A 14,908-nucleotide genomic window follows, 5' to 3' on the forward strand; every position below is an offset into this window, starting at 1 on the left:
TTCTGCCTTGGCTCTGTGCCCCCTGTCAGCCTCTTCTTGAGTTTCCTCATGTTACATCTGATTGTTCTGGCCCCATCATCCTCAGAAAAATACAAAATAAAGTAATACATAAATGAGAGAATTACTTTTAATTTGTTCATTTTGGTAGCTCTTCTTCCTCCATTCCATCTTCTATGCTTAAAGAAGAGAAACGCTGTAGTTTATACCACCCAACAGAGAGAATGGCAGTCCGAACTGGATGCTTACTTAGGCCTATGATAAAATTAATTTTAAACCATAACACATAATTTGACTAAGAATTATCACTCTAAGAAGCAGAGATCTGAAAATACACTTGAAAATACAAGGGCTGAATTCTGAATTATGCTGAGTTCCCTTAAACCTCATTTCTGTGGCATAAGCTCCAGAACACACTGGGCTCAGTACAGATTCAGATCCTCCAATTATCTTGGTAATAATGAATCCAATAAAATGGAAGAGCTAATTTTACATTACTGTTATGAAAGAAAACTTTCCCTCTAACCTAATGAAGTTGTCCATCATTTATGCAATTATTACCTGCATATGTACAATGTCAGCAGGGTTCATTAAAGCTTTTTAAAATGAAGTAGCAGCAGAAAACGTTTCTAATTCACACAGAGAGCTCTTTACATGGTTCTTTATATACTGAAGAGAAAAGGCAGGGAGCAAATGTTCATTTACAGACTGTATTCTGCGCATTTCAAGAACATACAGTAAATACTGTGAGACTATGGTAAAAACTGCATGCCAATATTATAAAAGGAGGCAATTCGTTAAATATTTTTGTGTTTGCATGCACTTTGACAACCTGTATCAGTGCAAAAGCTGTGCCTAAGCTAAAAGAAACATCAATTGATTTCTGTTTTTTTTGTTTTTGTTTTAGTGATAAAATGGGATTAATTTCTCATGTTTCTTTTCAGAATGTATGTTTTCAGATGGCACAACACGCTCGCTTTTCCATTCCAATGTCTAGACAGCTAGCTACGTCAGAAATCAATAAGATGGAATCCAAGAAGAAGAATGAAGACATACAGGCTTCATTATCAAGACAAACAGGCAATGCAGTGCAATGGCAATTATTCAGTCTATAAGGAAAAATCTACCTGCTGTACATTTTCATTCAGAAACAAGACTTTCCTTTTTTGACGTCTGCATTAAGATGCATCATTTACTGTACACGACTTGGAATGAGAAATCATCATCGTAGCAGTAACCGAGCTACCTAATGCTGGACACGTGGAGCTGCTGGAAGTGCTACAAGAGCCCTTGCACCACATGGGTACAGATTGATTCCACACAAACTGATAAAAACGGTTCACATCTAGGTCCATTAACTGCCGTGCAGATGTTTTGCCTTCGCAGCATTTGTGGAGAAAGCTGCAATAAATCGCTCTGTTGTGACAAAATGCAACTTCAACAAAAGAAAGCGTGCGGCCTTTACCCGATGCTCACACAGAAAGGTGAGTTCAGTTCCAGTGAGCGCAGGCATCCTAACCTTACCCATAAAAGCTCTCCTTTCCTAGCAAAACAAGCTCTAGACAGCAACGTAGGCAGCTTCCTAACAGCAAACGATCAAGGCACCAAAACAGCCCATGTCCCCAGCCGCCCCATGCCCAGGACAGCAAGGCCGCAGGAGGGGAGCTCTGGGCCCAGGGCCTGGTGGGCCCTGCCGGCCATCCTGCACCACCAGCCCCTCGCTCCCCACGCCCAGCAGGCCAATCAAGTGTTTTGTCCAACAAAAAACAGTTATTTTTTTACCATAAAAAGAAAATAAATGGTATAATTCATTGCTGGTTTTCCACAGTCTTATTCTGGTGTTATTTAATGCCTGACCTGCCCCTCAGCAATGCCTATCTGTAGAGTTGAGAACAAAAAAACTTTGAAAAATTTAAAATTGATTTTTCTTTCAGTGCTTCCCAGTGGTAGAGGTTTATCAGACTCAAGCTTTGCACGTATTTCTTGGAAAAATAAAACCATATTTCATATGAATATTTTTATATGGGCAGCTGTGACAGTGCTTCACCCCAAAACACCATCAGCTGCTCTTGTAACCAGTCTCCTTGTTTTACCTTAGCATTCCGCTTGTGTCACTATGTCAGAGTGTTACACAAATGCCTATTATTTACTATCAGTTATAGCCTTATATTATGCTACAGCAAACTAACATGGGTCAAGCAAAGCTGGCTACTGGTTGATAAAGCACCATATTTTCTGTCAGACCAGACAGTACAGTAGAAAAGGTAAGAAGCGAATTGTAAGGTGGAGTGAACAACATGGATGCAAACAATTTCGTCTTATACAGCATCTCATGGTGCTTGGTAAAAGTTCAGCGTTCTGATTTACTTCTGTATCTCGTACTCATTCATGTCCTCAGCAGGAAACCGAGAACAACTCTGATTTTCATGTTGTAACTTCCTGAATCTGTTCTCCTCTTTCTACTTCTCCAAATCTATGTTTGCAAAGACGCCTGTCACAGACTAAGCAGAGCATTTTCTGTGACGCTGCTTTAATTCACCTCTGCCAAGATCGTTGCCCTTCTGACTACTGCAAAAGCCTTGTGCTGTGTGACCAGGACAGAAGAACCTACAAACTTGCACTGGGTGGCACAGAAACCTGCCACCGTGCTGGAATCGATGGGATGTTTTCATAAGATGATGCAAGGTAATACAAGTAAAACAGAGACATCATTTTGGAGAGCTAGCTGTGGTTATTCAGAAACAAAAAAGCTGAAGAAGATAAAAAACAGTGAAGAACCAGAGAACATATAGCTCTGCAGTGAAGCTAATCTACACTGCATAAATTATGTGGCAGACACATTCGTGCTTTATCAGTCTGTACTGGCAACCAACTCAAACACGTAAGAAGCAAACCCCGCTTCCTGGAAACGTACAGTGCAAATATAAATCTGTAGATGCTATCACAATAATAAGTTTCACATATCAACATAGCTTTCAACAAAGCTAAATTCAACTGTAGAACTTTGCTAAGAAACCATTTTAGCACAGAAAACACTGACTGAGTAGCAGAGCCTGTGCGTGCGAGTTGCTGCTCTTGGATTCTCTGCGTGGTTCTGCAGGTCTCAGCCACCGCCGCTCTAAGTCAGGAACTCCAGTGTAAGTCAGGCATCAAAACTGCCAGAAATAGATATTTTATTTTATTTTTTAATTAAGATAGGGAATACCTGTGGGACTCATATCCACAGGGTCGGAAGAGGCTTTTATAAAGCATCCATTTTACCTGCTTTACATGTAAAATTTCAGATTTTGTTAACAAAGCTTCACAAAGTACCAAAAACCATTCAGGAAGGGGCAAATATGATATAAATCATCATTTTCCATGAATCCGTAGACACCTAAAACTTTAGGTGGAGGTACGGATGCAGGACAGACAGATACACCTAAGCCTGGTTATTTCTCTCTGAACGGATCCACTCTTTCTATCTCCCTCCCAGAGGAACAGCTGAGCTCATCAAAATCAAATTATCATTAATATCATAATCTCTTGTATTTTGCTTGAATCTTTAACAGCTGGTAATTATGTTTTTGACACCGAGTTAAGTTTGTTTTCCCACATAAAAGGTGGGGGAATGAAGGAAGCTTCTCCTTCCTGTCCTCTGTGGCTGTAGGCAGGGTTTAGGAGCAATACGTGCAGACGGGACATATTTAAAGATTACGCTGCTGGTTTTGTTGTTGTTGTGCGTGCTTAATTCTGCTGTTTAGTGAGCTCTTCCCTCCTTACTTTCATGTCCCTTGGAACCTTTCCTGCTACCTTGTTGAGGTTGCTCAACTCACATGGAGGAATGTATTCAGCAGAGAAAAAAAAAAGGAACCTTCTGTTTTTCCCCTTCCTTTTCCCTACCCACTTCAGTTTGTTTCTCCGAAGAGTTTCAATAGACAACTGAGCAACATAGTTTGTCCAATACCAGTGAGCAAGAGAAAGCAAGACAACCATCCTATTTCTCCAAAAGGAGAAAAACAAACTTGAAGTCGCATCAATGCCCAGTGAAAAACAAAACCAGATTTGTTCACGGAAGCTAAGGCAAGCATGTTATTCAACGCCGGAATTAAGGAAACGCATCCTGCTATGTATACAGCAAAGTTGAAACGCATCCAAAATTATCAGAGGGAGACGGGCTATGAGAGACCAGCTTCGCCTCAAAACCAGAAGCGAATCCCTAACGCGGCCCTGCTGATCTCACGGTCTGAGCGGGACTCGGGCAGGTGAGGCCCACGCTGCAGGCCTGCACCTCACTGCTCCGAAGGGCCGTGCCGCGGCTCCATCCTATGCCCGAGCACCTGACGGAGCTGGCGGGGACCTCGGGTCAGAGGCACGGGTGTGTGGGGTGCCACAGCAAGGCAGAGGCTGCCACACCGCGGCTGGCCGTGGGCAGGCTGGGTGCCAAAAGGGACCCCGGCATGGAGCAGCTGCTTCCAGCAGATCCACTCCACTGCGGGAGTTCCCTCCCTCGTCTCTTCTGCAACTTGTACATGCCACCATGACGTGACATAAGGCAGAAATCCCTCACCCTGACGACGGTGAGGCCCTGTTCCAGGCTGCCTCAAGGAGTTGTGGGTGCCCCATCCCTGACAGAGCCCAAGGCCAGGCTGGACGGGGCTGGGGGCAGCCTGGGGTGGTGGGAAGGGCGATTTGGGTAGGCTTTGAGGTCCCTTGCAACCCAAACCAGTCTGTGACCAAATGACTGGAGAAAGTGATGGATCTCGTAAACCTGCCTGTTATCCTCAGCAATTTCAAGTATACAAATAGTCTCCAAACCCAGAATTTTCTGAAGCACTGCTGCAGTGTTGGTTGCCACTAGGTAAGTCTTTAGTATTTGGTTCTAGAAGCACAACGATCAGAAAGCAAAACAAAACGTGACATCATTTGATAGCTCTGATGTGCTGACAGCATGTCGTGCAGCTCCAAGTCATTAAATTGATCAGTTGTTATTCACCAGGCTTGGAAAAAATTCAAATGCTACCCCTCCGACTGGATTGTGCCATACTATTTAACTTAGTAAATTCCATCACAGAATTTTATTTTGTAATGAAAACAGATGTTTTCAAAAAATTAAGGCTAGCATATGATTTAAATTTTACGGCATAGTTTAAAAAGGCAAATATGTGTGCGTATTTCAAATGCATTGAAGGATAACCAAAAGAAAAAACAGAGCAAAATGTCCTAGTATACCATTTCTGTTCTACCCTGTATTTTCTTTACATAATAGATAACAGCTATAAAGAAAAAGCAGGCTTAAACTTACCAAAATGATGAAAGATAAATATGAATTAATTTGGAAAAAAAAAACAACAACACAAAAACACAAGTCTTAGATAAAAGACAATAAACATTGTATTCCAAGAAATCAGTTCATTAAAAAGCAAGTGCTCATCACACAACGTTGCTGATGACTGACTATATGTTATGAAACCAAGTGATCTAGATTGTATAAATATTATTGAAGAAGTATAAATAAACTTGAAATAAATATTTAAACAAAACCCTATTATAAGCAGTAGAGCACACTAGAAAATAGCTACCGTCTTTTAGAAGACATTGCTGGATCTTGCAAGACGTTGCTGAGAAGGATTATGCTTTGGGTGTAATCACGGTGATAGTAGCAGTACTGATGAAAGTAAGATGGCAGATCTGAAGAAAATAAAAGCTGGTTTTAGAACTATTGTTTTGAAAGTGCTTGGGCTAAGGGCAGGACGCCGCAGGACAGTCCGTGAGCAGTGGGTAGGGAAGGTGATGTTTCTGCGTTAGCGCTGGCTCACACGAGAAAGTGCTGCAGACCGAGCACTTCTCCTTGGCTTCTGGAGATGCTTTCCTCTCTCCAGAAACTGCAGAGCAAACTCTGCAAGCAGGCAGCACTGCGTGTTCGACATGCAGATGGCTAGTGCCGCGTATCAGTTCACATCAGCTCCTGCCTGCTCTTTTCCTCCCCAGATCCCAGCTAACGCAAGCGATACCAGTGGAGGCAACGTTAAGGAAGGAAGAGGATGCAGGCTTTCAAGATCTCCAAGGCAAAAATGATGGATGTAAGAAAGGAAGAACGAGACCTGTGGATTCTGGTGGAGGAAAAAGAGTGAAGGCTTAACAGTTTTTGTACTGTTAGCTTACACGAATGAGGTATTTAAAGACTGGACCCTGTAACACCAGCCATGGCAAACTATGGAAGGGGTTTCAGGCAGGCAGGGATCAACTTGACAGATGTTTGAAGGCCACTATGTTGACATGTTGGTAATGTACTGTCGTATGTACTGTCATGAGAACTGGATCCTGAGGGAGAAGAAAGATTTAGAATATAGAAGCATTTGAATAATGGTCTTGTTTAAAAAAAAAAAATGAAAAAATTAAAAATCTTTTTTTTCTTTCTTTTTGCGTAAGATCTTATGATTGGACATTGGAGAAGACTGGTGATGACAGAGATCTCATCAACATAATCAGGAGAAAAAAGCTGAAATGCATTTAGTTAAATAGGAAAGAAAATGCCTAGAAAAGACAATTAATTAATAAGCAAAGGAACAGAGAAAGGGAAGATAGGAAACTGAAAATGAAGGGCATAGAGGAACGAACAGAAGATTCATCAAGTACTGACATTAGCAGTCAGGATAAAGGTGGTGAAAGATCATAATTTACCATGTCACTAATCCCCAAACTGCAGAAGTTTCCTGTTTACAAGGCTATGGAGACTATAGATTACATGATTTTCAACAGCGTGGATTAACTGCCTTTTTATTATTGTGTAGTTTGTATTTCTTGTACGTTTACTCCTGAGGCGATTCCTCTCCTACCCAGACACTCCATCCCAGCTCAACACAAAAGAACACCTTACAAAAACGGCATCTCTGTTCCGCACAGGTGATGAATGTTTTCATGCACTGCACAGCAGATTTACAACTAATAAGCAAATACAGTTACCTCGCTGAAAGTCCTGCTCACAGCACACATGCTATACAGACATCCTAATGAGACGTTATATCACAATTAAATAGTTTAAGTTCCCTCCTGTTTTATAACATGCTAAACCAAACTGACGATATGTCTGGATCGGCTGTCTGTCTTGACTGTGTTACACAACTACACGCACTCATACATTTTGGAAACCTTTCCTTGCAAGGGCGACTTTTATTATTTTGACAGTAGTTTACTTCTTATCTAAGGTTAACACACGTATGTGCAATTCATAAGCTCCTGATTTTAAAATCTTAAAAAAACGAAAGAGCACGAGAACCTTCCACTCTCCCATTAAAAACAAACCCAGAATACTCCCACTCCAAGCAGAGGCCATCAGCTACATCAGTAGTGTATGTCTGTATGTACACACACGCTGATTTCATCGGGCAACACAGGTACCCAGGCTGGCCACATTCTGCTCGACGCATTCCCAGCAGTGCTGCTTTTCCACAGCACGCCTTTCTCAAAGCGTGCTGGTGGGGCTAAGAGGAACAGCACCCCACTGCTACAGTGCTGAGAGATATGACAGATGTTCGAGGAATTCATGCGCATAGACCTAAACACTGCTGCCTATAACCAACTACAGCGCTACGCTGAAACCATTGCAGCATGTAGCAGGCTGGGTAGCTGTTATTACTGCCTGGACAGAAAAGCAGAAAGTCTGTGTGATTCCAGAATTATGACTTGAATTGAAGGCTGCCAAATCTCAAACGCATTTCAAACTGTATTTGAAAACAAAACAAAAACAAACAATCAAATAACAATCAGTTATCCCAGTACTACTCAGTGCAACTCCCTGATATCAAAGTTCATTTTTTTCTCCTGTTTTTCTTACTGTTTAACAGCACAACTGTAAGAGCTATTAATACATTCTGTGCAAGTATCAGAGTTTTAGTAATCCACTTTTTACTAAATTACAGAATGAATTACAGCTTTGAAAGGTTTTAGCATGACTCAAACCATTTTAAAATAACACCCTATTTACAAAAGTAGCTGACAGCAATGGGTATTTCAGATACCCCAAAACATCCGGCCCACGCAGATCTAAGTGGGATAGCCTCGTCCTCCCTCCTCCGATCCAATCTATGGAATAGGAAGGTAATTAACATGGCTGGTTTAAAAATCCTCAGGTTACTGGAAGTTTTCTGGTTTAATCCTCACAGTCAACTAGTGCATATTTTAGAGAGTTTTGGAATTTAAAAAGTGGGCTGCACAAGGCATATAGAGCAAATTTAGGACATGAACCAACGCAGTTCTCATTGGTTTTCCCCGAGTCATGTATTTTGGTTACTGCTTATGACACGGTTTAACCAGTGTGAGTGACAGTCAGAGGCAGCTCACAATCACCTGTAACGGCATGCAAATGGACTCGGGGTTAGCGATTAGAAGGGAAGGGAAAGCTGCTAGCTGGAGCTTCTATGAAAATGGCTGAAAGAAGGGATGTTTGAAGCCAGCAAAAACTGTCAAAAGCATCGCGAAGTTAAAGCCCTCGCCATAATCTAACCCCGGGAGTCCCCTGCCCACACAGCCTGGTCTTTGCTGTACTGTCATCTGCAGTCAGAGCTGACGGGCGCAAAGCAAAAACATAGCTTGAAGGATCTGAAATCAATTCGTACAGTCTACCACCAACAGCAACATAACGCCCGGGAAAGTTACTGGCTGCCGTCTTTGTTCAGCAGAGATTAGCCACCGCGCACATGAATAATGGGCTGGATTTATTCTGGAGAACAGAAGCTGAATGACAATCGTAGAGGCACTGCATTATACATACTTTGGCTGCCTTCTGCTCTATTCATTTAACACTTGCAGCAAGTGCTGTGAATGAATCTCAGTGTGTTTTCCAGTTGGAAACACAGCTACATACATTGTTTTGTAAACCCGTCCCAATACCCGGCAGATCTTACCACGTATGTGCCACCGTAAAGCGCCGACGCTGACGGATGCTTTTATTCACAAGCAACTTTCTGAAAAAGCATGGAGAGTTCCTCGGTGAGCTCCGAGGCGAAATTTTCGGAGACGTAGGTCTGTTCCCAGGCAGCTTGGGAAGCTCAAGTTCTAAATGCATTTGTTCTTTGAAAGTCCTTATGTAAATCTCCGACTCCGGAGTAGCAAGTTCCCTGGAAGAATCTTTTGCTGTCATAGCTTAGACGTTGTGTGAGCTCTCACCATTCAGAAACCATAACAAAAACACATCACGCAGGCATCACCGCAGATTAAAAATGCTGATAAATCGGCAAAGCTTATCCCACTCATTCACAAGGCTGGGTTCCAAATGCAAAGGCTGCCTAGAGCAACAGCAGCATAAATCGAAGGACGATAAGCCAGCGCTGTCAGAAAAGCCTTTATCAGCCCAGCTCTCCCTCTGAAAATGCGCCAAAGTGTTTCTGTGTCAGCAGCCTCCTTGTGGATGGGGCTGTCTGCAAGCTACACACCGACACTCGCTGCATTCATTCAGCTGAGCGCACCAGCTCATGAAAAATTCATAAGGACCCTCTCCTGATCAATCCCTCTCACAGAACGCTTCGGCTTCTTAAACAACAGAAAAACGCTGGGTTTTGGGGTGGATGCTAATAAAATAAAGGGATTCCCAAATCGATCACCAGCCAAGGAACCCGATTCATTCAGGCCCAGGGTGTTCAACAAAAAGGTCTTCATTCAGAATTAGTTTTAGCCATACCGCAGTAGCTCCACCCATGACGTGCTTATTGGCTCAATATTATTTTGACAACTGGACTCTGCTTGGCTCCGTCTTGTGCTGTGAGCGTGTCGGATTCTCATGAAATGTTAAAGCCCGTGACATTGTTCCCGGGCACGGCGAGTGCACCCCAGGCACATCGGGAGCGAGCCCAGGATCGCAGCTCCAACGGGGGGCAGCGCTGGCACCAAGAGATGCGCACGGCGCCTGGGGTGAGCCAGCCAGAAAAGGTCTGATGGGGGGACAAAGGGGGGGGAAGCAACAAATGATATTCTGCAAGAACAAAGACTGTGAGGATGCACGCTTCACAGATGAAGCTGAGGGCTGCCGAAGCAGCCTGCTTTGGTATTGTGGGATCCTACCTGCGGTCAAGGGGCAAAATCAGTGCCAGGCACCGCACAGCCCAAGCCCACCACCAAACACCAGCACACAGCGAGCAGAGGGAAACGCTGGAGGGTGGGGGACCTGGCACTTCCCTGCAAGGACAATGCATATTAATTAATAATAACTTAAGCCATATCGCTATTTAAAAACAAACAAAAAATCTGTTCTGTACATAAACACCACAAAAACAACTTCTACACTTGTAAGGAAAAAAAAACAAATATGCAAGGAAGTTAGAGACAAGATGATTACAGTACGAAAACACTACAGAGAGTGGAGGAGCATCTTTTTAACTGGCCAGAAGGAGGTGACCCTCTAAACATAAATACAGTAATTCTTTTTAAAGGAGGGGGAGAAAGGAAAGAGAATATCCAGGCAGACTAAGGTGACAGTGCTCTGATCTGCGCGCAGGTTGACTGCATGCTATAGGTATCAATTACACAGCAAATCACCATCAGTTCCAGTGGTCTTTTCAGTCCTGTTCACAAACATCTTGCAAAAACATTCACATGCCTTTGCAAAAACATTAGCATGCCTTCCTCGGCATCAAGCAAAAGGCTCTCTCTGCAGAGCTTCCCTGTACAGCTCAGACTATAGGGTTACCAGACATTTTGCCCACCCTTGCCACTACGCAATACACAGTTATTAAAAGAAATAAAACATAAGTACAGAGCCTGAGCCTAACCTAAGGATACTGGAAATTACAGTGCTATCTGATGCTTAGAGGCTCACACAGTAGCAGAACAGGAACGTTTAATGCTTTAGGAATTATGACGTGTCAGACTGCGATCTGTTATTCTTCATCTCAACTGTACTGACAGCCAGTGAAAGACAAAGGGAAGCTTGAAAGCTATGCTGAATGATAAATAAAATCCATGCAAATGCTTAGAATCTGGAATTCCAGACAGGAAAAAAATAATTTTCTAACTCACCAGGGAGCAAAATGAGATATTGGAGGGGTTTTGTGCGAATACATCTTATATTAGAGAAACAGTATTTCTGTGCCTTTTCATAAAGCTATTCAAATGGCAAGGAGAAAAACGGGGAGCCCACCCTTTAGAAATGCTCTGCAATAAAGCATGCTCTACAATGGCACGCTCCTCGTACTGCACATGTACTTTCCCTACCAGAATTCAGAGCTGTTTCACGAGCAGTGTCCATTAAGGGAGTGCTTCTCATTATTTGGACACCATAAATTAGTAATGAGGTGTCAACCCCACAGCCCATCGAGGATGCTGTGGTAAGACGATGCACTAAGGCTGTTGATGGAGGGAAGAAAAACAAGGAACATTAAGCTAGGAAGATGGGAAAGGAGAGCATGGGGAGAAGCAAAGCCCACGTCTCCCTTGTGGAAGCACAAAGAATGAAAAGCCAAAGTGCCACCCTGCTTTGGGCAGCCAGAACGCGGGTGCTTCTCCAAGCTGAGGTCTAGGGTGCGAGGTGCTTGATACATAACCGGCGAGTATTTTGCAGGCTGACCATGGGCATGGCGCATGTCTTCTATTAAACATCTCCCAGACCTCGGCAGCAGTGGGATCGAGTGGCTACCTGAGCCAGGCTGCAGAGCAGCTCTCCGCTTGGGCTGCCGTCCCTCCTACTGCCAGCTTCTGCCATCGCACGCACGCTGCATGCAGCCGACATCTACACAGTCTCTACTCATTTGTAGTACTGGAGTCCTGTCAAGACACGCTGCTTTGCTTCGGGATAAGCCAAGAAGAGGTGAAAAGAAGAACATCAAGAGACTTGAACTAACTGGCGTGCAAGCTTGGTATCAGAATAAACTAATTCTGAAAAAGGACAGTGCTTGCTGAGGTTCCAGTCAGCACCAGCAAACAAGGGACACGTGCGGCACCGAACACCTGCAGAGGTTACCAGGCACAAGGAACAGTTTTCTGAAGTTCCCCTTGTATACAGACAGAAACGGGCAACAGGCATCTCACTCGTGCCCGACCTCCTGCAGCATTCCTGCAACACAGCAAGGCAACAACTTGCCTGTCCTTACAGCTCACCGTGCAGTAGGGTCAGCAGTCCAGGAGTAACAAGTAATTCCAGATCATCAGAAAAGCGACCAGTAATACAAAGAAAGAGCTGTGGAGGCAGAACAGGTGATTAAAGAAGGGCCTGGTAGCTATGGCAGGAAAACGAAACAGCTTGCAAGAACAAAGGGAATTAAGGGATTTTCAAAAGTTTAAGTGCACTTGGGTGATTTTTCATACAACCTTCCTAACGCACCAAAGCGCCTAGGACTGCAGAAGGGTTTCATATTTCTTACTGGAATAACTAATATAGGTGGAAAGCAACATTTTCAAGCATGTAACTGCTCATCAAAGACTGGTCTTCGTTATGTTGAGAGCACACACAATTGCTAAGCAACAAGAATACATACTTTTTCCTTACAGTAGCACTATTATTTACCTGTTTCTAAGTCGTAGTTGCCAGGATAAAACAAAATGCCAGGGAAGAGACAACTGTGAGAAGTCCTGCATGCTTCAGTAGGAGACGAAGAGAGGTTAGTTAACTTTGCACAGCATTTTCTGTCAGTGGCAAATTGGGTAATTCTTCCATAAGGCACACTCCACAGAAGCACATTTAGATAAAAACGGTTAGGAAGTTCTTTCCCTGTTACTCAGGTCATTGTGCCATCCATACACATCAGCAAGGCATCCCAAAAGGACAATGCTAACCCGTCAACAAAGTAATTAGAAAAATCTTTCAAGGTATTGCAGTTTGCTGGTACTATTTTTACTTTAAAAAAAATAGAGAAAAACTCATTTTTAATCAAGTATAGTCTCCTTCTCAGAAGTGCTGACTTTTAGTACTGTGTCTTTAAAAGCAAAAATCAATAATTTTAAGAATATTACATGTGCCAATCACTAACAAATAGAAAACAGATTCTCCCTGCATATTTTTTATTTTTGTTCAAGGGATTTGAAGGAATTTGAGGTGCTCCTGAAGCAATAAAGAGAGTCAATTCTTTTGTACTTGCTATTCCTGGAAGGACTTTGATGGTAATGGGGAGAGCACCAAATTCCAGTCCCTCATAAACCGAGCAAACACAGATATATATATATATACAAACATATAGATCAGGCATCTGTGCAAACACGGGGAGGTAATGGTCACTCCGGAGAGATGGCCATCTCCAGAGCCTTCATTAGCAGCTGATGATGCACAGGAAGGGAAGGACTCAGAAAGCAGTTATCGCTCTTTTAGACTCTAATTTGAACACAGTTGATGTTAAAAACTATTTGGCCTGCGACATTATGGAATCTCACAGCACTGCTGCTACCTCACATTTGGATTTCTGCCCCACGTACTTGCTATTCCTGAAGATGGCAGAAGGTAGAAAATAGGCTGAGCGAGGATCTAAGATGGACCTCCAGGAGAGAAGCTGGAGGGGCCGATTAGCTCAATTAGCTCAGAGAGAGACGAAGGGGCGACCTGATCCTAAGTAGGGAGCACTTAAATCACCTTCCTCCTCCAACAGCTCAGCCAAATCATGTTTCCATTTTAAAAGAAAAGGGTTGATGACAGAGTAGGAGTAATCATGCAGGAAATTAGAAAGTGGAATTACAATCGGGTCACGGAAATAAGGGAAGAGTTTAGGGGAATGGAGCAGCAGAGGAACATCTGTGCTTGTGAGAGGAGGGAAGAAGATTCGGACGAGAAGAGGAAAAGGAAAGCAAGGTAAGGGAGAAAAAAAGGTATAAAATAATTTTCTGTTGAACTAAACCAATAAAGACACATGATTAGAGAGAGGCAGAGACAATGAGAAGGTAGATGAGAGTAAACAATACGGGAGTAGCTACTGGTACTGGAAAATAACTCAGTTAAAAAGAGTGCAGGGAATAAATCTGTAGTGGAGGTCACAGGACCACCATGGATGAGATCTTCGGTTCGAGACCTGAGGCAGAGGATGCAATTGCTGGCATGAGCCAGCACTGGCGATAGGTAAAAGCAGTACAGGCAATGGGAGGCTGGCAAAGATGCAAGGGGGGAGGTAAACTGGAAGCAAACTGGAAATGTCCAGGAGGAAACAGAACAAGATCAAATGGATCAGTGAACCAGAAGTTGCGGAAAGGTAAGTGGCCAAGAAAACAGGTGCCAAGGAATGGTGTTTCTGCGTGGAGCTAGAAGTCACTGCAGCACAAGGGTTCACAAGAAAGATCAAGGCAGGCAACAACACTGTGAAAAGAAGAGCTAGCTGCAGCACTGCTAACCACATGGAAAACACCCCGAGAACATAAAAAAGCTGTACAGCCAGTGTTGTACGTAAGGACGTGTGGCGGAGACCTTACGCCCTTCCAGTGATGGAGTTAGTTCCCTGGACTCTACAACAGAAGTGGAGGAAAAGGGAAAAGGAAGGTGAGGAGCATAAGCTGAAGAGACCGACACAAGTGGAAGTGCTAAAGCGTGTGCTTTGTGCCTTCTTTATTTCAATTCCATCACGACCGAGCGGCGTGCTGCATCTACTCCACTGGCGAGTGCTACTGGGCACGTCAGAATCAGAAGCAGCAGTCGTTAATTCTTCCCATCCTAATCCTCGTGTCACCGTTAGCTCCCTTCAAAGCAGCAGCAAACCCAGTGATAGCCTCTACTTAAACACATAGCTGTGACTGACAGCTTTAAACCACCCTACCAAAACCTGATGCTTTAGAATAGGAGTTTAGCCTGAATATTAAGAATTTGTCATTCTAATTTAAGATGCATTCAATCCGCTCCAACATCCTACAACACGGAAAAGGAAAGCCTCAACACAGCCCAGCAGTCACACTTCCAAAGCTTGCAGTACAAACCTAGTCTAAGGACTAATAATAGCATAAATATCACAACAGGAATATTATCTGGAAG

The 14,908-nt window shown here is 43.4% G+C and overlaps 1 protein-coding gene across 5 annotated transcripts in view; it reads right to left on the reverse strand.

The window, feature by feature from the left end:
- Positions 1 to 14,908, reverse strand: part of PDE4B (phosphodiesterase 4B) — a 191,729-nt gene that overhangs the window by 133,599 nt on the left and 43,222 nt on the right. The window contains exon 1 of one of the 5 annotated variants that reach the window (XM_080601370.1): positions 8,883 to 9,877. The exons of the other annotated variants lie outside the window; for them this stretch is intronic. Within the exon in view, the coding sequence (XP_080457496.1) occupies positions 8,883 to 9,118 (236 nt within the window). The 5' untranslated portion in view covers positions 9,119 to 9,877. Of the gene's footprint in view, positions 1 to 8,882; positions 9,878 to 14,908 lie in introns of those variants that run through there. 5 annotated transcript variants of the gene reach the window in all.

This window comes from Anser brachyrhynchus, assembly GCF_964034855.1.
Source record: "Anser brachyrhynchus genome assembly, chromosome: 8".
Taxonomy (NCBI): Eukaryota; Metazoa; Chordata; class Aves; order Anseriformes; family Anatidae; genus Anser; species Anser brachyrhynchus.